Below are 22514 nucleotides of genomic sequence, written 5' to 3' on the forward strand. Positions count from 1 at the left end.
AGCAGGAAGAACTGGTGAAGGCCAAGGACTCAGGCTCAGTGAAAACTGTGCTGAATTAGGACAGGGCAGTCAACCTGGTGCTGCCTTCAGAGAACAGGGGGCCTCCCACATCGTTGGGTCAGGACCTTCCCCTCATTCCTCCTTTGTGTCCCTTCCCACTCCATTGCCCTCATCAGCACTTCTGCTCCTGCATCCTCTCTAAACAGTGCTGTGAGACTTATGGTGCACCTGTGGCCAACAAAGCCAGGCCAGATGTGCAGGGCACAGCAGAGTCCGGAGCAAGGTGAGCGGACATTTGCCTGGGCCTGTGCACACAGCGCCCCACAGCGTGGGGCCTGGGCCCGGGCACTATCACAGCCTGTGCCCAGACAGTGAGTACCTACTCACCTGAGGGAGGAAGCCTGCCAGTCTCCTTCCCCTCAGGGCCCACAGGGGTGAAAGGTGAACGGCCCTGCCTTACCCACTCCTGTGGTTCAACACCTTCGTGGAGGTGAGCAGGTGCTGGGTGCTCACCTTGTAATCTAGCTCAGCACTGGCCTTTGGCTGTTGCTCCTGGCAGGGTGGCAAGGTCTCAGAGTCCAGGTACTGCTGGAGGGATGATGGCCTCATGAGGCTCAGGAGCTGGCTGAGCACTACCAGCTGGGGAGGAGAGAGGCGATCAGTCACGATGGGAGGCAGCTGAGCGCTTGGGGCACTTCAGGGACTTGGCCTGGATGCCCGGCTGGCAGTGGTGGCTCAGAGTGTAGGCTCTGGGGCCAGACCGCCAGCTCCCAGGCCCTGGATCCACCTCTCGCCTGGAAACTGAGTCTTATCTGTAAGGTGGAGATAAGTACACACCTTCTGAGCAAAAAGGAGGGTGCCAGTCACGCTGCAGGGCCTGGCCAGGGCGAGCCCCCTTAGCCGAGAGAACAGGAAGAGCTCGTGGGTGGATGCTGAGCCCACCTGCCTGCAGTCAGCAGATACTTGTGGCTTAGAGGGTCCCTCTACCACCAGGAAGAATGCCTGCCCTGGCTGCCACTTGCCCTGGGCCCTCTCTCCCGCAGCCCTCTTTTTACGTTTAACTTGCTCCTGTGGGGCCTCAGCAGGGCTCAGGGAGGAAGAGAAGCTGTGTAGGACCCCCACTCCCCCGCCGTCCTTTGCCTTTGCCGGGAGCAGGGCAGACGCACCACCATCATGCTGCTGCTGTTTCAGCCTCCACTCCCCCAAATCCCCCAACTCCCCGACTTCCCTTCCAGAGAATTTTAAAGCAAATCCAAACGTCATTCTACCCACAGAGAGCTTCTAACAGAAAAGGATTCGGATTCCCCACCAACACTATTTATAATGCCATTCTCTTGCCCAACAAAATTACCAAGAATGAATTCCATAAATGATCTAACACCTGTGTCCAGTTTTCTCTGGTTGTCTCAAATATGTCCTCTATAGCTGCTTTGTTGGCATGGGGATTCCACACAAGGTCCACACCTTGCATTTGGTTGAAATGTCACTTAATCTGCCAGCTGTCCCACCCCACATCTAAACTGCCCATCTCTCTGAACAAATGGGCCAGTGTTCCCCACCCTCCGGACCGTGGTCCACGTAAGTCCAGGTGTCTGCAGCAAGCAATCCTTCCCACAGCCGCTGCACCTGGTTCGGGTAGCCTCAGCTGAGCCCCGACCAGGACCACCCAGCTCCCCCGGAGCTAACTTGTGGCCAGGGCAGGCAGGCGGGTAGGCTCAGAGCCCGAGCCCAAGCCCAGGTCCCTCTGAGGCCACATGCAGCCCTGGGGAGGGTGGTAGTGGTGCAGAACAAGGGAGCAGAGTCAGGGGAGTTCACAGAGGCACCATCTCTTCAGATGTAGCAGGTGCAGGGTGGCCAAAAGGGCAAGGGCTTGAGCCCCTGAGCCTAGCTCCCTGCTTGAGCCCAGCCCTGCCCAGCACACCTGGCTTCCTCCCTTTGACTCACCCTCAGACACCTGCTCAGCACCCCAGCGGCTGTGGGCTTAGCCCAAAAGAGCAGCTGAGCTGAGGGTTAGGAGTCAGGCCTGAGCCTTGGCTCCTGGAAGGGAGCCAGGGCTTCTTGGCTTAATGTCTGATCCTGTCAGGAGGGCAGAGGAGGAGGCAGGGAGAGAGGGAGGGAAGGTTCTAAGTGAAGAGAGGCACCATCTGGAGCTTCACCAAAACCAAGCATGCCACCCTGCTCAGTCACTGCAAGTCTGGAGAGAGTTTCCAAAGCAGCACTGCCTGCTCAGGACTCACAACTGTGCAAGCACAGGGGCCGCTCTGCAGCTGGGGCCCCCAGAGCAGTCCCCAGGCAGGCAGCCTTGCTCCAGCTGGACCCTCGTGCCAGGGAGCCTTGGACAGGGCTGGGCAGAGCAGCACAAACAGAGCTGCATGTTTCCCCTCTCACTCCATGAAAACAGCTCCTCCGCTCAGTGCAGCGAGCCTCGCCCTCTGATTGCTTATTCCCTTTGGTTCCAGCTCAACCAGCCCCCCTCTCTCCAAGATAAGGGCTTGTTTGGGCTGCATGGGTCCCTGCTGGGCCAGGGCCTGACAGCACATCTTCCCACCTTGCCCTAGTTTCTGGAAGCCTGCTCCCTAAACACTCAGCTCTTGAGAACAGACACCTTCAGGCCAGAAACAAATGATCACCCAAGAAGGCAGCTCTCCACTGGTCTCAACAGTCTGCCTGGCGAGAGGGGGCAGGCCAGGTCCAGCGCGGGCACTGTCCACTCTGCCTGTCACTCCTGCGCTCAACCCCGAATGCTGCTCCTACTTGCTCAAAGGAGGACTTGTGTATGATGCCCTGGTGGCCCCTGCTGCTTCCGGAAGCCTGGATGCTGAGTGGTCCTTCTGACCAGACACTGCACAACTGCCCCTTCCCTCCTGCCAGCCCCAGCTCCAGGCCCACCTGCTTGGTGAGGTCTGCCCAGCTCTCTGGCCACCTGCAGCCCTCCAGCCCCCACCAGTCGCCAATCTGCACTCCTTGTATTTCCATAGCATTTATCACCTTCTAATGTGCTGTGTAATTTACCTATTTATTATTATCTGCTCCCCCCTCCCTTACTATAATGTAAGCCCCACGAGAGCAGTTTCATTCACTTCAGTGTCCCAGAGCCTAGCACAGGGCCTGGCACTTGGTACATATTTAATCTGTATTCATTAAATGAACTAACAAGTAAATAGCCGGGCAGTGCTGCAGCTAGTTTCCCTATAGATCAAACCCGAACCCCCTTGACGTCAGCAATGTGAAGCCCTTGTTTTTCAAACTCCAGACTGGAAGACATGGCTTGACCCAAGAGCCTTGCTGTGTAGCAAGAGGTGGCCTTCGACAAGAAACAAACTTCGACTTCCCTCCAAACCTGTTCCACCTGTGCCTTGCCTGTCTCAGTCAAGTGCCTTTCCACCCTGCCAGATGTGCAGACTTTGGAGCCCTGCTCACCTCCTTTCTCTCACATCCCAGGTCCCACTGGCTGTCCTTGGGAAATACCTAGAATCTGATCACTTCTCCCACCTATGCCACTATCTCCCCAGGCCAAACCACCATCAGCTCTTACCATGGTTACTGCCATCACCTCCTTCTCCCCCACCCCCAGTAGTCTATTCTCAATACAGCAGCCAGAATAAATTTTAAAAATTTATAAATCAATGATGTTTTTCCTCTTAAAACCTTCCAATGGATCTCCACTTTGGCATGAAAGTCAAAGCCCCCACCATGGCCTGGAGGTGCTGGCAGATTGAGTCCCACTTTCCTCTCTTCCATTCCTGCTCCACTCTCTGTTTTTTCTCCAACCTACGAGGCCTTTGCCTGTCCCAGGGCCTTTGCACTTGGTGTTACTGCTTTCCCCAGAAACCTGCGTGATTCTCTCAGGTCTGTGCTCAATGTCCCTGTTCAACTTTATCAAATAGCATCCTCCCGACAAGTCCTCTCCTCTTTCTCTGGCTTTATTTTTCTCCAGAGCACTAATACAACCTGGCATGTCAAATATTTACTTCTTCCTTGGTCCCTGTGTTTATCCTGCCCTGGACCATGAATTTCACTAGGGAGGGACTGAGTTCTCTTCAGGGCTGTATCTTCAGTGAGTTGAGAAGTGTCTGGAGCATACTGATGCCTGAGGACAAAACCCTGCTGCTTCTGGGATGGTCTAGGGAGTCCTAGGAACCACAGGCAACAATCAGACCCTCATACTCTCCTGGAAAATGCACACCTTGGGATTGTTGCGTCCTGAACTCCTACAGAAGTCCTGATCCTCAACTTCAGTTGTCCAGCACCTGCTCCTGCTCCCAGGGCCACAGGCTGCAGCCTGAGATAGGGCGCCAAGCATTGCAGGTCTCAGGGACTTCTGCCCAGCACTCATCCCACAGTCAGTTCTCAGCCCTTGCACCCCCTTCCTAGTGAATCAGTTGATAAAGTTGGACAAGCACTTGTGCATTGATGAAGGACGAGGGAGGGATGGCCCGTGTCCTCCTACCTGCCATTCAGGACTAAAGCTCAAGGCACCAGCAGGCACCTGCAGCATGAAGTGGCAGATGTGGTCCAGGCTGCCACCACAGTGCGAGCCAAGGGAGGGGCTGGGGAAGCACAGATGGCTCGCTGCAGGGTCAAGGGCAGGACTCTGGAGCCAGGGCCTCTGGGCTTGAATCCCAGGTCAACAACTTTGCTGCTGTGTGACCCTGAGAATTTTCCTAACTGCAGCTGCCTTGGTTTCCCCATTTGTAAAAGATGGGTGATAAACAGAGTCCTTACCACCCTGGGCTGCTGTGAGAAAGAGGTAAGCTTTGAGGTGGCCCTGGGACACAGCCAGTGCCGGTAGCGTGTTAGCCACCTCTGTTCAGCTGGGAGGTGAGGGGTGAAAGGAAAAAATGTGCACAGAGCTGCGTGCAGAGGCTGAGCTGGCCTGCGAGGAGGCCGAGAGGAACAGGCCGCAGAGATGCTGGGAGGGGGCGTGTGGGCTGAACATGGGCGGTTGTGGGGCTGAGGTGGTCCTTTGAAGGTGTGTTTCATGAGGATCCGTCTGACAAGCCAGACTGGAAAGGGGAGCGCCTGCAGCCAGAGACCTGGGAGGAGGCAGCGCAGCAGCCGGGCTGGCAGTGGAGATGGGGAAACACACGAAGGCTGAAGGCCGTGCGGACAGGCCCGAGCGGGCCCTTCTTCCCTCCAGCTACTGGGCGTCTGGCAGGCCTTGCACAGTTGTACTGCCCGCCTCGGCACAAGCACAAGCGCCGACTCAGCCTTCAAGGTTGGCTCAGGACACCTCCAGGAGCCAGTTCACCGCCTCCGCCGCCTGGCTCACACCCTCTCCTCTAGGGCCTCTCCCCCAGCAGGGCCTGCAGGCCTCCCATCGCACTCCCTTCGCTGGCCCACGCACAGGCTTTGGTCAATAAAATCAAAGTAAAACAAAACCCCAAACCTTGAACTGATGCTGACGCTGGAGTCACCTCTGACTTTCCAGTCACTGCCAAATGCTGCTGGAGGACGGCTACCCCAATCCGCCACCCCGCGTCTGCAGCCTGTCCTGCCTTCCCTGATCTCAGTGCTGCTCCCCGAGGCCCCCGCCCCCTGCTGACATTTGCTGTTGTCCGTGGGGCTCGGTGACTCCCTCTGGCTGCCACCAATGCCTCTCTACCAGGTGGTCCTCTTAATCCCTCTGGGACCACTTGGTCTTGTCCCCCTCTTCCCTGCTGCAGCTCTGCCCGCCCTGCCCCCTAACCACTTGGCGCCCCCCTCAACACTGTCTGGTCCCTCTCTTCTTCACAGAGATGTTCTGTGAAGTGACCCCTGTGCAGGCTACTCCCTCTCCCATCCCTCCCAAGGTCTCTGAAGGGAGAATGTTCTCCTTGCTCACTTACTGGCAACTCACTTCCACCAGTGTGCACCCACCAGTGTGCACTGAGGTCCTCTGTGGCCAGCACTGTGTTAGGTACCAAAGGGCAGCAGTAACAGAAGCCATTTGGTCCCTGCACTCAGGGAGCTGCTAGGGTGTGTGTGTGTATGTGTGTGTACACATGTGTATACATGTGTGTACAGACCCTGAACAAATAAGAAAATATCAGGTGAACACCACGAATAATTTAAAACCAGGGTGACAGTGCCAGGGTACTTTGGGTTGGGTGATCAGGAAAGACCTTTTGGAGGAGGTGACACTTCAGCTGGAATTGGAATTACAAGAAGCTCCAGCCCTGCTAAGTTCTAGGGGAAGAACATTTAAGGCAAAGGGGACAGCCAGGGCAAAAGCCAGGCTGGGCGTGCTCTGACAAGCCAACCTGACCGGTCACCTTGCTGAGCCCGTCCCTGCAATGTCAGACTCAGCCATAGTCCACCCTGCCTGGAATGTGCTGGAACATTCTCTCAGCACTCTGGGTGAGGGGTTACACAGGCTTGGCCTGTGCACCTCCAGTGGCCAGAGACACGCAGCCTTTGGCCAGGCCTGTCTTGTGTGTCTCAATGCTGAGCTGGAGGGGTAAGCAATACCCGGCACCACTTCTGGGGTTGCAGGGAGATTCTTGGGAGGGTGAGTGCATTCTCAGCTTCCCTGCCATGCACCCTGGGCTGGCTGTGACCCAGGCTGCCCCAGGGCCCCTGGAGAGATGTTCTTTGAACTGCAAGGAGGTTGTAGTCACAGCTTTCTGGAAAGCAGAGGAATGGGAAGAACACAAGGCTGCCTCCCCACTGTCCACAGGATGCCTGACACTGGCACAGAGGGTCACTGAAAGGGTGCAGTTTCAATAGAACAGTATTTGTTTTTCACATATAAAAATGATATAACAGCTCTGGCTGTTGTGGCTCAGTTGGTTGGAGTGTTGGTTGGACTGTGCACCAAAGGGTCACCAGTTCGATTCCTGGTCAGGGCACATGCAAGGGGTTGTGCAGGAGGCAGCAGATCGATGTTTCTCTCTTGCATTGATGTTTGTTTCTCTCTCTCCCCCCCCCTAAAAAAAAATCAATAAAAGCATATATATATATGTGCAATTTCTTTAAAAATAATAATGATATACCAGGGGCTGCAGGAGGAGGGGTGGGAGTTAGTGTTTCACAGGGGCAGAGTTTCTGTTTGGGGAGATGTAAAAGTTCTGGAGCTGGATGGTGGGGACAGCTGCAGAGCATTGGGAATGCACTTAAGGCCACTGAGCTGGACACTTCAAAATGCTAAAAATGGTAAAGTTTATGTTATATATACTCTATCACAATTTTAAAAGAACGTAATATATGCTCCCTGCTCCCCACTCTATCCTCAGAGCCTAGCACACAGGAGGCATGTAAGAAGTAATTGTCCAATGCAAGAATATGAGTAAAAAATTCAAACTTGGCCTGGCTCTCCTGGCCTGAAGCTCCTAACCTTTGGGGAAAGCATGGGATCGAGCAGGCCAAGGGGACAGCCAAGGGGACTAGCCCACTGGCTTCCCAGGCCCCAACGGACACACCTGGCAGAGGCGCAAACTCACGTGGGCCTTCTCCTGCCAGAGGGTGAGTGTCTCAGGCTGGTCCAGCAGCCGGGCAATGACCACGAGGCTGAGCTGGCTTCGTAGCTGCCTGCGAGGGGAGAGAGAGACGGAGACATTCAGAGAGGAGGGGTGTTGACGGTTGTGTGTGACAGGACACCCACCACAGGAGAGGCAAACAAGGGAGCCGTGGGCTTTCTCCTCTGGTTACAGCATTTATTTATTTTAGAAGTACTCAAACATGGATGACGGGAAAGTTAAAAAATAAGCAAAAGGAAAGTAACTGGCAATTCCAGAGGCCAGCACAGCAGTGTTCTCTCCTGTTTTTCTCTGTCCTTACACTTACCTATGGATACACGCAGAGAGGAAATGTCAACCCTTCTGCAAGGCCCTGGCCTTTCTTCCTTTGCAGGGTTAGACCCTTGCAGCCCATGCAGGGAGTGGGAGGTGGGTCACCTGACACAGCAAGGCCACATTTTGCTGTTGTTTTTCACCTTGCATCCAGTGACTTTCCTTTGGAGAACCTCTCTCCCATCCAGCCCAGACCTGGGCTCCCAGGGTGGGCACCTGAGCCAGGCAGGCCTGGCTCAACACCGTCCCTGTGACTGAACCACTGAGCAGTGGCCTGGGGAGTCAGCAGAGTGTGTGCCTTTCCAGCAGGGCCACTTATTTGGCAGAAGGTGATCCTACAGCTGCTGGTGGCCATCTGCCTCCTTGTGGGAGAGCCTGAAGGATGAAGCAAACAGGACAGAGAGCGCCCTGCCAGCTCCCAGAGCCCACCAGCCCCAGGACCATTCAATTGGCAGGTCAGTTGGTTGGTTGTATGAGCCAATAGAGTCCCTTTTGCTTGAGTCATTTTGAGCTGGGCTTCTGAGTCTAGCACCAAACAGTCATGATTCATTCATGATGGGGCTGCTATCTCCTCTCTTCAGGAATGAAGACCTCTGATGTGAATTTAAGATGCTAATGTTTGGGGCTCTGATTTCCAGAGTCCTTGAGGGCTGGAGTGAGCAAAAGAGAACAGGGGACGTAAGTGGAGACTAGAGGTTGGAGAGAGGTGATGGGAAGAGGGGTCTAGGGCCCCTCCTCCGCCCGCGCTCCCCTGCCACAGCCTCAACCATGAGGTTACATCTTCTACACCCCCCCCACAGTTGTCGCCCCCACCACAGGCAGATGTCAGCCCCTAGCATGCACTTTGATGTGGTCGCAGGCCCTAATTCCTGCGGGAAGCCACCACCAGGGAAAGCAAGGAGAGGTCCTGAAGCTGGAGGAAACTGTTGGGCTGGAGCTGGCTCCTCAGAGAACCGCCCTCAGGTGACAGCACTGTGGAGGGACCTCACAGCGTGGATAGGCAGCACGGGAACTAAAGCAGGGAGGGACATGGGCACAGTAGGCTGTGGACAGCACTCAGAAATGACATTTCCCTAGGGAGGTACTTTGGGGAGCAGGACTGAGCCACTCCTCAGCTGGTGCTGAAGGCTTCCCTGTACCCTCCACCCCAGGGCCTAAGGTTGCCCAGGCCCCCATGGTGCTGGGGACTGAGGGGGCGGGGCAGGCTGGCGGCCGAACCAGGGGCCTCATTTATTTTCTTCAATAGCACTTAGTTGAGAAAGTCAGAGGAATCAACAAAGCAAGAGGCTCTTGATTAAACAGAGAAAAAAGGCAGCAGCAGGCGGTACCACACCACCCCAGAATGAACTCGAGAGAGGAGCAGGCCCAGCGCTGGGAGGGCGTGGGGCAGCAGGGCTTGCACACAGCTGGTGGGAACGTAAATCGGTGCCTCCACTCAGTAAACTGTTTGGAAGATCTACTAAAGCTGTCTGCGTGCCTACCGCACGGCCCAGCAGTCCTCCCGGGCACGCACGGAGAGACAAGAAAGGCAGAAGCACCGCACCACTGGGATGGGTGAAAGATCATTGCTAAGGGCCCTAAACGACCGACAAGCTCATCCAACAGCCTGCATGACCCTCACGGTGCCGTGTGCAAGAGGCCAGACACAAGAGAATATATGTGTGGCCCTGGCCAGGTAGCTCGGTTAGAGCATCATCCAGATATGCCAAGGTTGCCAGTTCGATCCCTGGTCAGGGCACATACAAGAATTAACCAATGATGCATCAATAGGTGGAACAACAAATTGATGTTTCTTTCTCCCTCCCTCTCTCCCTCCCTCTAAATTCAATCAATAAATAAAAACGTTAAAAAATATATAGGTATGATTTCACTTATACAAAGAACAATAATGGGCCAGTACCAGCTGTTAGGGATACTGGTGACACATGGTGGGGGCAGGCTCTGCTCACATTTCATTTCTTGATCTGGGTGCTGGTTCCACATGGAAATCGCCAAGCCATACACTTACGGTCCTGTGCTCTGTTCTGTTTGTATGTTACATTTCAATAAAATTATTACTTAAAGAAGGAATCCAGCTGGGGGAGGAGATAGGATTGCCAGATTTGGCCAATAAAAATATAGGATGCCCAGTTATTTTTGAATTTCTTATAAAGAGTAATTTTTTTAGTATAAGTTTCTACCGTGCTGTATTTGCATGTTGCATGTTATCTGGCAATCCATTCTTGATTAACCAGCATGGGGTCGTCCCTGACCCTGTCTCCTGTCAGCCTTGACTTTTTTCTGCAGAGGGCCTCAGCTTCCAAGTATTGAGGAAAGGCAGCTCCATCTGGACTGCACCATGGGACAGAAAACAGGAGCCCCTCTTCCCGGGGTCCCCCACACTGGTGGGTACAGCCAGATTCTCCACCCTTAACCCCACCCTTCAGTTTCTCCCGGAGCCCCGGCCCCATCACACACCCTGCGTGGCTTCCCCCACAGTCAGTCAGGACCTGCTCTCCAGCTGCTCCCGAGCCCCAGCAGCAGCTGGGCCCAGAACACAGTGGGAGGTAAATGGCCCCTCTGAGCTGCTACTCTGAGCGAACTTGCAGCCAGAGTCAGAAGTCCTGCATCTGGGCGTCAGTAATGGAAGGCAGGACTGCGAGGGACTCTTTTACCACCGTGGGCAGGCGGGGAGGGCCCACCTGGGGTGGGGGTGCTGGCGGGCAGGCAGTGAAGCAGACCAGGGTGGGTCAGGACAGGGCTGCTGTCCAGAAATGAAGAAAGCACCAGAAAAAGCACTGAGGGGGTGAGTGGGTAAAAAGAAACCCACATCTGAGAACGGTGCTTCCCCCGTCGCCTGCATGCCCACTGCCTTTCATCCTAATGGCTTTCCCTGCCTTTTAAACAGTCCCCTGCACTCTCAGTTCCCACTGGGAGAGGGGACAAGACTGCTTTTTAATTTTAGACTGAGAACTCACTCTGCAGAGGAGAAAGAGCAAAGATGCACCCCCCCCCCCCCCCCCCCCGATTGCTGGGGGCAGGCAGAGGGCCAGGCCTGCTGAGGTTGGCCTGGGCTCCTCCTCCCTGGAAGCTGCCAGACCCCACCCGGCAAAGCCTCCCCGGAACTCAAACCAGGCGGACAAAGTGGGATGCAAAAGCCACTGGAGCCGGCCCAGCCACTGTCATATAAGGCAAGGCTCCAGCCCTACGCTCACAGCGGCTTCGCCTCGCCCAGCCCCCGCCACTCCCACGGGCCTCCCTAAGATCAGGACACTGGATCAGCACTTAGAGGAGCCAAAGGGCTGGGAAATTTGGAATTGGTTTTCCAAACACCCAGCAGAGCGGGAAGTGGAACGCAGGCGCACTGCTTCCCAGCCTCAGGCCTCCTGTAGCTCCTACCAGGGGAAGCTTAGCCCGTCCTGGTGCCCTAGTCTTTACTCCTTTGGAGGCCCTGCCAAGGTTCAACTACCCTAAAAGGCCTGCAGGCATCTGGCCAAAGGCGTGAGCCACCTTTTCCATGTCTCTAGGGCAGCTCAGGAAGCAACAACAGTGGCCTGTTCCGCTGGGGAAATGCCACCCAACACCCTGCCTCAGGGCGGCTGCCGAGTTTGCCTCTTGGGCTGCCTCTCATGTCTCTGCTGCCTCTCACCCACCTGCCCTCAGCCCTCCACTTGGAGTCTCCATCCTGTGCACAAGCACATGCTGCCCAGGCAGGAAGAACCAGGGCCTGGGCTAAGAGACGAAGGCCACCGCCTCCGTGGTCTGCAGTCTTCCACACATAGCATGAGGCACTGTCGAATGTGGGCACACAGCGGGTACAGAAAGAGACGGCAGGGTACAGATAGCCACAGACCTGATCATCAAACCACCTCCATGTGGCAATGCAAAGGATCTACCCTCTTCAATGTGGATGAAATCCACCAAGTGCAGATGCTCCTCCGGGGCAGCAGACATGAGGGAGAACTCTGCCTGATTCCGTTTCTGTACTTGTTCAAACCACGCAGGGCCAATCTGTGCGATGGGAGTCGGGGAAGGGATTTCTTTGCAGAGGGAATGCCTGGGAGAGGCCTGGGGGCTTCTGGGGAGCAGGTAACATCTCTCCTGTGATGTAGTGGTGGTTACAAAGATGGTCCCCTTTGTAAAGTGCACTGCGTGTCCACCCCGGCTGTGTCATTTCCTGATGCATATTATAACTAAGTAAAAAGGTTACTGCTATTTAGTAAATAAAGTTCATGTGGACAGTCTGAGACCCCTCCCTCCCTCCCTCCCTCCCTCCCTCCCTCCCTCCCTCCCTCCCTCCCTCCCTCCTCATTTTTGGTATTATAACCTCAGGCTAAGAAAACACCTTAACAGTCACCTCCTCTAACATCTGCCTAGTCGTCCACTTGAGTCTGCCCTCCACATGCCCCACGGAAGCTTCAGTGTTTCCTGGCTACCCTGCTTGTGGCACTCCGGCTACAGTCTTCTCTCCTCTGCTATCCTGGATTGGGTCCTCTGAATGCCGCTGAGGGTTGCAAAGCATTCAGGTCGGGGAGGTGCTCAGAGCTGAGGCTGGTGTTCATTTTCAGAGGCCCAGCGACACTGTGTAGTTAACGGATTGAACCCAAAGTCTTTTTCACAAGTCCTGCTGTCAAATCCCATTTCCTACATCTTGTGCTTAATTGTGCAGCTGGGTCTCTCTTTTCTACCCAGCCCGTCATTATGGTCTGTTGGGATCTTCTGGGATCTTCAGTTTGCTGTCAGTTGTATTCATGTCATGTGTGAATCTGACTATTGTTCCACTAATGGCCTCATTGAGAAGCTGGCTCTGCCCTGGTCAAGCTGTTGGTGAAGACAGAACCCTGGTGGCCAGAGGCCGGTCCCAGGGAGACTCTTATGGCCAGCAGTACCTTTTGATGATGAGCCCATCTAGTTTCACATCACTCAGCCCACATTTCCTTAACGTTGTCCACCTTGTCCAATGACAGTCTCTATCCAATGCCCTGGATAAACCTAGAAGGACCCCAGAGTACTTTCTGGCTGTCGTGTCAGAAAAGAAATGCAGCTAGTCTGATATTCGTCCCTAGGAATCCTGGACAGCAGCGCTTCCTTCTGCTATGCGCTCACAAGGCCACCTCCAGGGAACTGCGCTGAGGGAGGAAAGCTCCTTCTGCAGTTCCCCTCACCAGCTCCCAGAAGCTCTCCTACCCCAGGGCACCCCATCTGCACACCTCCCAGGACTGACAAGGACACCCCTCCACTGGAGGACTTCACCTCATTCTGCACAGCCAGATACTGTCGTACAGTCTCCTCCACCACCTTAGGCGTCAAGTCCCTTCCATCAACACTTGAGTCCAGGTGAAACATTATGCTCCTGGACAAAGATGGACGCAAAGGAGGAAATCTGTAGTGTTCTCTCTCCAGCAGTGTTAACATTTCACTGTCAACCCAAACAGTGCTCCTTGTTGCAAAATAACTGCGCGCCGCTCCGACGGGCCTTAGTTTTCCCCACAGTATTATCACTGGTCCATGCTGTCTATTTGCCTCGCTTTTGAACCCTTTCTCCCATCTCCCATCTTTCAAAATCTGAGATCCTGCAGCCTTCAGCTACCTCCCGCCATTTCCCTCACTGGCTCATTTGCAATCCATAGTCAGTCTTATCGAAGGTCTCCTAGCCCACCTGAGTCATCTTTGTTTTTGGAGTCTGTTACTAAAAAATCACCTGTCTATGCTTTCTGAATTCTGCCCTCCAGAAGCAACTGCTCCACCAGCATGCTCACCGAGCCCCTCCTCGCCAGGCTCCAAGGACCAGAAAGCAAGGTCACTCTCCCCCCCTTGAGAAGATGCTCCAGCCCAGGGGGTCTGCAAAGGGTGCCAGCAACCAGGGGCTGTGGCAGGAGGCTTCTGGGAAGAGATGCCTTGCTCTGAGCTAGTCTTGAGGGTGAGGAAAAGTTTATCAGACAAAGGGAAGGAGGAGAGGGGGAAGAGGTTTCTCTAAGAAGAGAGGACAACCCTGGCCATGTGGCTCAGTTGGTTGGAACAGCAACTTGATATGCCAGGGTTGTGGGTTCGATCCCCAGTCAGGGCACATGCAAGAATCAACCAATGAAAGTATAGATAGATGGAATAGCAAATCGATGTTTCTCTCTCTCTGCCCTTCCTCTTTCTTTAAAATCAATTTAAAAAAATTAAAATAGCCATAGCCAGTTTGGCTCATTGGTTAGAGTGTCGGCCCTCAGACTGAAGGGTCCCGGGTTCGATTCCTGCCAAGGGCACGTACCTCGGTTGCAGATTCGATCCCCGGCGCTGGTTGGGGTGCCTGCAGGAGGCAACCAATCGAGGTGTCTCTCTCACATCCATGTTTCTCTCTCTCCCTCTCCCTTCCTCCCTTCCACTGTCTCTGGAAAAAATATCCTCAGGTGAGGATTAAAAAATAAAAATAATAAAAAAAGAAGAACAGGGACAAATGCTCATGGTTTTGGTGGCAGCAGATTTAGGATCTGCCTGGAGCATGGCAGCCTGTGGGGGATGGGAGCTGGAAGAGGGGAGAGGGTAGAACAGGGAGAGGCCAGAGGCCCTCATATGTGAGTCTGGGCTGTTTAACTTCATCCTGAGGACAAAAGCCTAAGGGATTTTAAGCCCAGGAGTGACACGGCCGGATGTGTGTTTGAAGGAAGGTCACACTGCCGGACAGTGTTTGTGCGGGGGGGTTGGTTAGAAGGGAGAGAGCCTGGAAGGAGACAGCTCCAATTCCCTGGTGGAAGCCCAGGGCGTGGTAGTAAGAGCTGGAACAGGGGTAGGCCCAGTAGGATGACAAGGAGAGATGAGTACTGTGGGAATGGGGAAGCCCAAGGGGACAGAAGGTGCCCACACACTCCCAGGCTTCAGGTAGTGGGCAGGTGCTAATGCCACCGTGGGGCCATGGACAACTGGGGGAGGGGGCCTTCCTTGGAAGCTGGTGACTTTTGCTTCACACTGGAAATACCTGCCCACACAGATCTGGTGCTGAGACGAAATGTCTGGCTACAGGCATTGCCTTGGGAGCCCCAGCATGGAGCAGGAGTCGGAGCCATGATGTGGATGAGATGGGGGGGGGGTCTCGGGTGCAGGATCACCCCCGGAGGGGAGTGAAGGGAACAGGTCTGGGCCAAGGGGAAAGCCAGGCCCAATGCACTCACAGCAAAGCTGACCCCGCAGGGAGCTCTGGGGCTGGCAAGGTCCTTCAGAGACATCCCGGGGCAGGGCCTTTGTACCCCTGTCACTTGGCTGCTCCCTAGGAAGGCACACAACCTTGGGGAAAGCCAATTTCTGGGGTGGGCTGGTAAGGCAACAACACTCCAGCAGCTGGTAGGGGCACTGGAGTTCCCCAATGGCCAGAGCACCTCGTGGGGCAGTATGGACAGAGCAGCACAGTACCCGGCCCAGAAGGTGCCCTGAGACTGTGCCCAGTGACAGGGAAAAGGGCCTGGGACAGAATCCCGAGGCACAGCAGGCTCAGGGGCTAGTGGAGGATGGGCAGTCAATGATGGCCACTGAGGAGGGGCGCAGAGGGGGAAGGAGATGGGAAGAATGGTGCAGGAAGCCAGGGAGGGGGATGACACACTGTTCACGAGAAAAAGCCATTAGGTCACGGGTGGCAGAGCTGAGGTGGAGTGACCGGTGCCAGGCAAGGTGGTCCTCTCCACTTCTGGCTCCTTAAGTCATTCCTACTGCCTCCCGGCACACACTCATCAAAGTAGCCGGATCCTTTCCAGCCACCACCCCGCCCACTCCTGGCTTCGCGACCTGCTCTTCCTGTGCTGGCCGCCTCCCAGCTCCAGCCATGGCCCCCTCACCCCTAGACATGACCTTCATCTTTGTGTCTTGTTCCTCCAAATTCTGAAACATTGAGGGGTTTTTTAAACCTTGGCTGCCTCCTTCTAGAATGTTCTGAATGTCTGTCTTCTCAGGTGAGAACTCCCTATAACACTCTGAGCTCTGAGGAATCCAGCATGTGTCTAGGGTTCAGAGAAGGAGCAAGAGGAAACTGGGGGACGGAAAGTTTGGAGGTGCAGCAGGAGGTGGAGGGAATGGTGGGTGGAGACGAAATTGTTCTAAGGTAGGAGATTCACGAGGGCAATTATTTGCTGAGGAGAAAGAGCCAGTAGAGAGTAAAAAGCTAAAGGTACAGGAGCAAGAAGGGGTGATTGCAGAAGAAAGGTTCTGGGAGAGCTTGGACCACTGGGATCCTGAATATGGGAGGAGGGGTCAGGAGGGACATCCTGGCAACGTGGGACATGGAGGGAACAAGGTGGCCTTGGAGAAAGCTATGGCCCTCCTGGCCGTGTCACCACTCTTGTACCCAGCACACAAAGACGTGATGACTTTGAGGCTGCTCTCTTCCACGGCCACCTGATGTCTGCCTCATCAGCCAGCTCCCCCTGGGCGGTCAGAATCCCGCTGCTTCAGACAGAAAGGGACTATGTTGAGAGGATGCTGGGGAGCTCTGGAATTCAAGGGAGATGAAGACCTGAGATCGAAAACCAGTCAGGAGCCCAGGGACACGGGGCAGCAGTGAGAGGGCAAGGTCCCTGCCTAGGAAGAGGGGGAAGGCTGCTGTTGGGGCTCCTTCCCTCAGGAGCATCTATCTGCCTGGTGTGCCAGCTCTAGTTCCTAGGAGGTGACAAAGGACTATCTGGCCCTTGGCTTCTGTGTAGAGGGAGGCACAAGGAGGAATTTCCCCCAACACGGGAAGGATGCCCAATGCCTGGAAACAACTGTCTCCCCTCCCTAAAAAAAAAAAAAAAAAAAAGCCAAAACTGAATGTATCGCTCTCACAGAAGCAGAGATAAGGAGAGAGCCAAAGGTTGGCCCTTATTTATTCATCAAATATTCAGTGAGCACCCGGGGGCTCTTCTAGTCACTGTTCCAGGCACTGAGGACACGCCTGCAGGGAGCTTGCATTCCAGTGGGACAGGGGCAGATGACACACAGTAAATGCCAGGACCATTGATATTTGATGCTAAGTCAGGAAGAAAAACAAAGAAAAGGAAAGTTCTGGAAGCCCTGAGGAGGCAGCTAATTTGGAGAGGATGATCAGCTGAGGTCTCTCCAAGGAGGTGACGTTTGGGCAGAGAACACAATGATGTGAAAGTGTGAGTCTCCTGCCAATGTGGGGGAAGGGGAGTGTGCTGGAAAGAGGGGACATCAAGACGCAAGTCCCCAGTGTGTGCTGGGGACAGTGAGGGGCAGAGCACTGGGCAGGGGCATCTTAGAATGTTCTTCCCTGGGGGATTCTTGGACAGGAAATGATTCAAATTTTTTGTGGTAGTTCTTTTACTGCTAAATGTCCTAGGTGTGATAACTAGTGTTTAAAAAACAAAACAAAACAAAAAACCACAAAAAACCCCCAGGGCCTTCATTTTTTGAGATACCTACTGAAATAAAATGATCTGGGATCTGTTTCCCAATGATCTGGGGCAGGAAGGGTAGGAGAGCAGGTAAGGACGAAAGGAATCACCAAGGCCATAGTGAATGTCTGTTGAGATGGAACATGGGTGCATGGAGCCCATTACACTTTAAAGTCATTTGCTTGATTTGGCCAAGCTGCTCTCCAGAGCGATGGCAGAGACATGCACACCATGAACAAAGGAAGAGCGGCCTGCTTCTGCATATCTTGCCGACACTGGGCAAAGAGCTCCTGTCATAGTCAGGGCCAGTTTTGTGATGTTTAAGGAAGCCTTGGTCCGCTCTGCCATCTGACCAGGCAAATGGTGACACCCTCCCCTCTGCTCTGAGGGCCCCCGTGAAGCAACACGCAGGAGATATTTAATGAATATTCAAGGTGGTGATGTAGGGTGCGTGAGGAAGCCCATCAAATTTTAGGGGGGGCAAAAGCAGCCCTCAGCTCATCTTCCTCCCAACAGGGTTCCTGGTTGTGGTGGCAGAGGCCTGCTGGGAACACGTGCTGGGCCTGGACAGAAGCTGGAGGCCAGAGCCACCCCGGAGGGGCCATGGTACCCAGACAGACTTTCCTCCAAGAACCTCCCCTTCAGGCACTTTTCTCTAGTATTTTTCCATTTTTCATGGTTAAGCTCAACTTTGCCTTCAACCTATACTGCATCCCTTAAAGTCTTGGTCAACAAGGCGGGTGGGGAGGCCTGCCACATCACTGTTCAAGCTTAGTGCTTAGCCAGTGGGTAGACTAAGAAGGTGACAGCCCACGGTACAATGATATGCCTTCCTTCCTGGGCTCGGTCTGGACACTGGGTCCAGCAAAGGCAGGACAAGGCTGCCAGCAAGCTCCTCTAACACCGCCACCAGAGGGGGAGGGTGTGGGGGTGGGAGCGGGGTGGGCAGCTAAAGGCCACAGCGAGCACAGTGTGGCTGTAAAGAGCATGAGCAGCTTTCTGATCCTACCTGGGACGACTGAAAACAGGCCTCGAAGTGAAAAGAAGGGTGGGAAGCGCACGCGCACAGGTACAATAGGTGAGGTGGCATAGGCACAGTTTCAACACATACCCCTTGATGTCTTTTGAACTCTGTTCTATTTAAACGCTTTATGTTTTTAGAGAAAGAAATACAATAAAATATCTAAGTAAGTGAATAAGTAACACCAGTCCAGATGGTGAACCTCCTTCCTGGTGGAGCACTTGGCAGGAGGTGTGGCCCTGGTTGATGTGTCTGAAGGCAAGGGAGGCTGCTCATTTTATTCATTCCTGGCATTTAAGGGGCACTAACCAAGGGCCTGGGACTACAGAGAGGCACTGCAAAAGACACTGGATCCTGGAATAAGAGCTTCGTGCTGCTAACGGATGAATGACGCCTTGTTTTAGAATATGATGAAGGTAAGACAAAAAAATTGGTATTGAGTCTACTGGCTCTTTGGGGGTGGAAAAAATACAAATTAGATCCCTGCCTCATACTTATAAAAAACAGAGTCCAGATGGGATTAAGAGCCAATAGAAACAGAATTATATCAGTAGTGAAAGAAAATAGAACACAGTATTTTTATGAGTCTTAGGGCAGGAAGGCCTTCCTATTCAGGATAGAAAGATTCTATTACAATCATTTCTCTGTGCTATCCAGTCAACTTTTCTGTAAATCTAAATCTATTCTCAAATAAGTTTATTTAAAAAAGAAAAAAAAATTCAGTTCACTGAAAGATAATCATGCACAAAGGTTTAAAAAGGGGAATTTACAGCCTTAGGAGAAAGTGCAGTGTTTCTGAAACACACAATGAGCAATATATGAATCAATATAAGAGAAAGATAAATGACCAGATGGAAAAATGGGCAAGAAATAGCAACGATAATTTACAATAAAAGAAACACAAAAGGCTAATAAACACATGAGAAAATTCTCAATTTCACTGGCAATCAGGGAAATAAAAATTAGAACCAAGGATGGCATTTTTCACTTACCAGATTGACGAAAACTTAAAGACAAAACTGAGAACACACAGTATCAATGACAATGTGGAGAAACAGGCATTTTCACATCCATTTAGTGGTATTAGTCATTGGCACAGTTTTTTTTGGAATCCAAATTTTAAACGTGCCTACATTAGGACTACAATTTCAAATACTACAAGGAATTTATCCTATACAAATATCTGCATGAATGTGCAAAGGTCGTACGCATGGATAGTCAGTGGACAAGGGTCCTGAGTTGGGGGCCTGACTGTACGTACATACACTAGGGAACACTGTGCAGCTATGGAAAGGAATATCCTTCATGATGTGTATGCATCTGCATGTATACAGGGGTATGTATATGTGTGTATAGCACAGTTCTTTCAAACTTAGAGCAAAAACTTCCCTTTCAGGACTGTAGAGAATAGCACCTGCACACTGTGGAGGGAGGTGAACAAACTCAACCCACAGGGAGATATGCCCCCATCCGCTGGACCTGGCCTCCATCTCGCCTCTCTCCTTCCTTCTCCCACTTTAGGCCACAGTCTTCGGGGATTTTCTGATCTTCCCTGAGCAGACCACTCTCCAGCTCCTCTCCTCTCCTGGCTGACCCAATTTACAGCTCCTCCCACCTAGAATGACACCCCTTCCCACCCTTCCAACCAGGCCTGTCCGGGGGCCCACCTCAGGAAGACCCCCAGCCTTCAAGGTACCTCCTTGCAGCTCCTGGCACTGGCCCCCTGTAGCTCCTTCCCCAGAGTGGCTTCTAGGGGCAGCTTGGAGTTTTATTTATTTTTATTTATTTTTCCATCCTCACCTGAGGATATTTTTCCCATTGCTTTTCAGAGAGAGTGGAAGGGGGAGATAGAGAGAAACATCGATGTGAGAGAGACACATCGACTGGTTGCTTTCCATATGTGCCCAGACCCAGGCCGGGGATGGAGCCTGCAACTGAAGTACCGAACCTGGGACACTTCAGTCCACAGGCTGATGCTCTAACCACTAGGGACAGCTGGGAGTTTTAATTCAGGCTCATGTCCCCTGGGCCCAGCTGGGTTTGATCATGCTGAGCCCAACTCTAGTCCTAAGATGGGGGCTCAATCTCCTTCCTGTGAATCTGAAGGAGAGGCAGCCATAAGCAAAGAAACAAGTAGTAAGATCTTTTCGAGCAGAGATAAACGCTGTGTAGAAAGTCAAGGCAGTGGCAAAGAAAAGTGGGCAGGGACGCCACAGTCACAAGCTAATTGTGCAAGACAATTGTTTTGCTAATAAAATCATGGTAAGAAAATTAGGCTTTTTTTTGTTTGTAATGAACTCATTAGTGAGTTATATTTTTAGTTTTCTCCTGGGTTTTAGAGAACGTTGAGTGTGGGAGGTTTGTTGAGACTGATGGGGATGGTTCTGGATCCCCATGCCCCACCTGTCACAGGGGCGGGATGAGTGTCAGAGGGAGGAGGCAGAGGTAGAGAAGCACCCACCTGCTCCGGGAGGTCACGTCCGGGAAGAACTGCACAACGGCCAGCAGATTGTGGTGGTGATCTGACACCAAGCTCAGGGCACAGCACAGCTGCTGGAGCTGTGGGGAAAGCCAGCACCATGGTAGGTGAGGGAGGGGCTCCCTTCCACCTTGACTCTCCACCAGCCCACTCGGAGGGTAAGAGGGCCAGTCATAGAAGCCAGGGACAGGAGGGATGTTCCCTGGCATTCCAATGACCTCATGACCTCGGAGCAGTGCTGTCCCCATCCAGGGTATGCTAAGGGTAACTCGGGACCTTCTAGAGGAGGTGGGGCTGGGGTTGGGCCCAGGGCTCAGTGTACCTTCCCTGGCCATTCCTGGATGTTCTCGAGGAGCAGCAGCAGGAGCTGCTGGAGGTCGGTGTTGGGCAGCAGGCGTAGCCTCATGTCCAGGCCAGCTCTGCACAGCAGCTCTATCAGGTCCAAGAGGTTTCCATCAGTGGTGGCCTCTGGCTGTGCTTGGGCACATAGTGTCAGGAACTGGAGAGCAAGAGAAAACACGAGGGTAGTGGTAGTCTTCCTGGGAGATAGGGTAGGCAGCAGGGGTGAGCACTGTGAGCCCCTTGGCCATGTTGGGTAGGAGCTGAGATAAGCAGGGAGGCCAGAGGCCAGACCCCATGGGGTCCTCAGGTGGCTGGTGATGGCGTGGAGAGTGTGAGCGTTCCGGTGTCAGTGCTGACAGGCCATATAATGCCTGCGTGGTGCTGAGCACACTGTCGGTGCTACATGGAACTCACTGAGCTACCTGGCTGAACAGGTCTGGACTGTGAGCAGAGAGAGCCATTTAACTCACCTTATAGATATAGCTCAGGTTGATGTCCAAGGCGGTCTCCTGGGGGGCGTCCTGCTGCTCACGCCAGCTCAGGGAAGCCTCACTTTGAAGCACTCTAAGGCAAGGCAGAAACAAAGGGAAGGAAATAGGAGGCATGGGCACCAGGGGAGAACTGAGGCAGAGAGGGGCCCCGTACTCGCTCAAGAGCACAAGCCCAGGATGATCCACTCAGCCTGGGCCCCATGTGTGCTGGTCTCTCCTGCTGTGTAACAAATTACCCCCAAAAGCAGAGTCTTGAAAACAGCATTATTCTCTCACACAGCCTCTGAGGTTCAGGAATGCAGGAGCAACTCAACTCAGGGTTCTGGCTCAGGGTCTCTTAGGAGGTTGTCCCCAAGATGTTGGGGGATGGGGCTGCTGTCTCAGGCTTGGCTGGGCAAGGGGAGCTACTCCCAAGCTCACTCACATAGTCAGCAGGCTTCAGCTCCTTACCTCTCCACAGGGCTCTTGACATGGCACCTTACTTGCCCTAAAGCGAGTGACGGGGCGGGGGGTAGGGGGGAGATATGCCTGGGACAGAAGCTGCAGCCTTTCACACCTAACCTTGGAGGTGACATCCCACCACATTGCTGATCACTCTTAGCCACACTGGGCCAGCATGACAGCTACCATTCTGGTCAGTCCCCTCCAGTGGCAGTTTTCAGGGCCTTGGAAACCAGAAAACCATAGCCCATTATCCCAAACAGTCTTCCTCAAAGGAGTTTTCTGTCCAGCCAGGTGCAGTGAATGCCCCAAAAGTACCCGAAGTCAGTAAGTCAGGTGAAAATCAGAGCATGACGACCCTTGAAAACCTTTACAGGCGTCACACTAACACGCCTTGTACTGACAAGCCCAGTATAGGCCCTGTTCCCGAGTGAGGGAACAGACCTGGTGGAGTCCAGATGAAGTTAGAGGCTAGGGTCATATAAAAAACCCTTGAAGACTGGAGTCACACTCAGGGTGGCAGGACACTCCCAGAGACAGCAGGCCGCACCGCCCTCTGCACAGGCTCCGCAGGACAAGCTCACTGGATAGAGGACTGAGCAGGACGCCTGCCCTCAGGGATTC

The 22514-nt window shown here is 53.5% G+C and overlaps 1 protein-coding gene across 1 annotated transcript in view; it reads right to left on the reverse strand.

The window, feature by feature from the left end:
• Nucleotides 1-22514, reverse strand: part of FAM178B (family with sequence similarity 178 member B) — a gene marked incomplete at its 5' end in the record, with an annotated part of 84325 nt that overhangs the window by 18992 nt on the left and 42819 nt on the right. Inside the window, 5 exons of the mRNA XM_081156441.1 lie at nucleotides 514-639; nucleotides 7422-7505; nucleotides 20595-20696; nucleotides 20939-21115; nucleotides 21429-21522. Of these exons, the coding sequence (XP_081012567.1) occupies nucleotides 514-639; nucleotides 7422-7505; nucleotides 20595-20696; nucleotides 20939-21115; nucleotides 21429-21522 (583 nt within the window). The remainder of the gene's footprint in view (nucleotides 1-513; nucleotides 640-7421; nucleotides 7506-20594; nucleotides 20697-20938; nucleotides 21116-21428; nucleotides 21523-22514) is intronic.

This window comes from Miniopterus schreibersii (genome assembly GCF_964146895.1).
Source record: "Miniopterus schreibersii genome assembly, chromosome: 13".
NCBI lineage: Eukaryota > Metazoa > Chordata > Mammalia > Chiroptera > Miniopteridae > Miniopterus > Miniopterus schreibersii.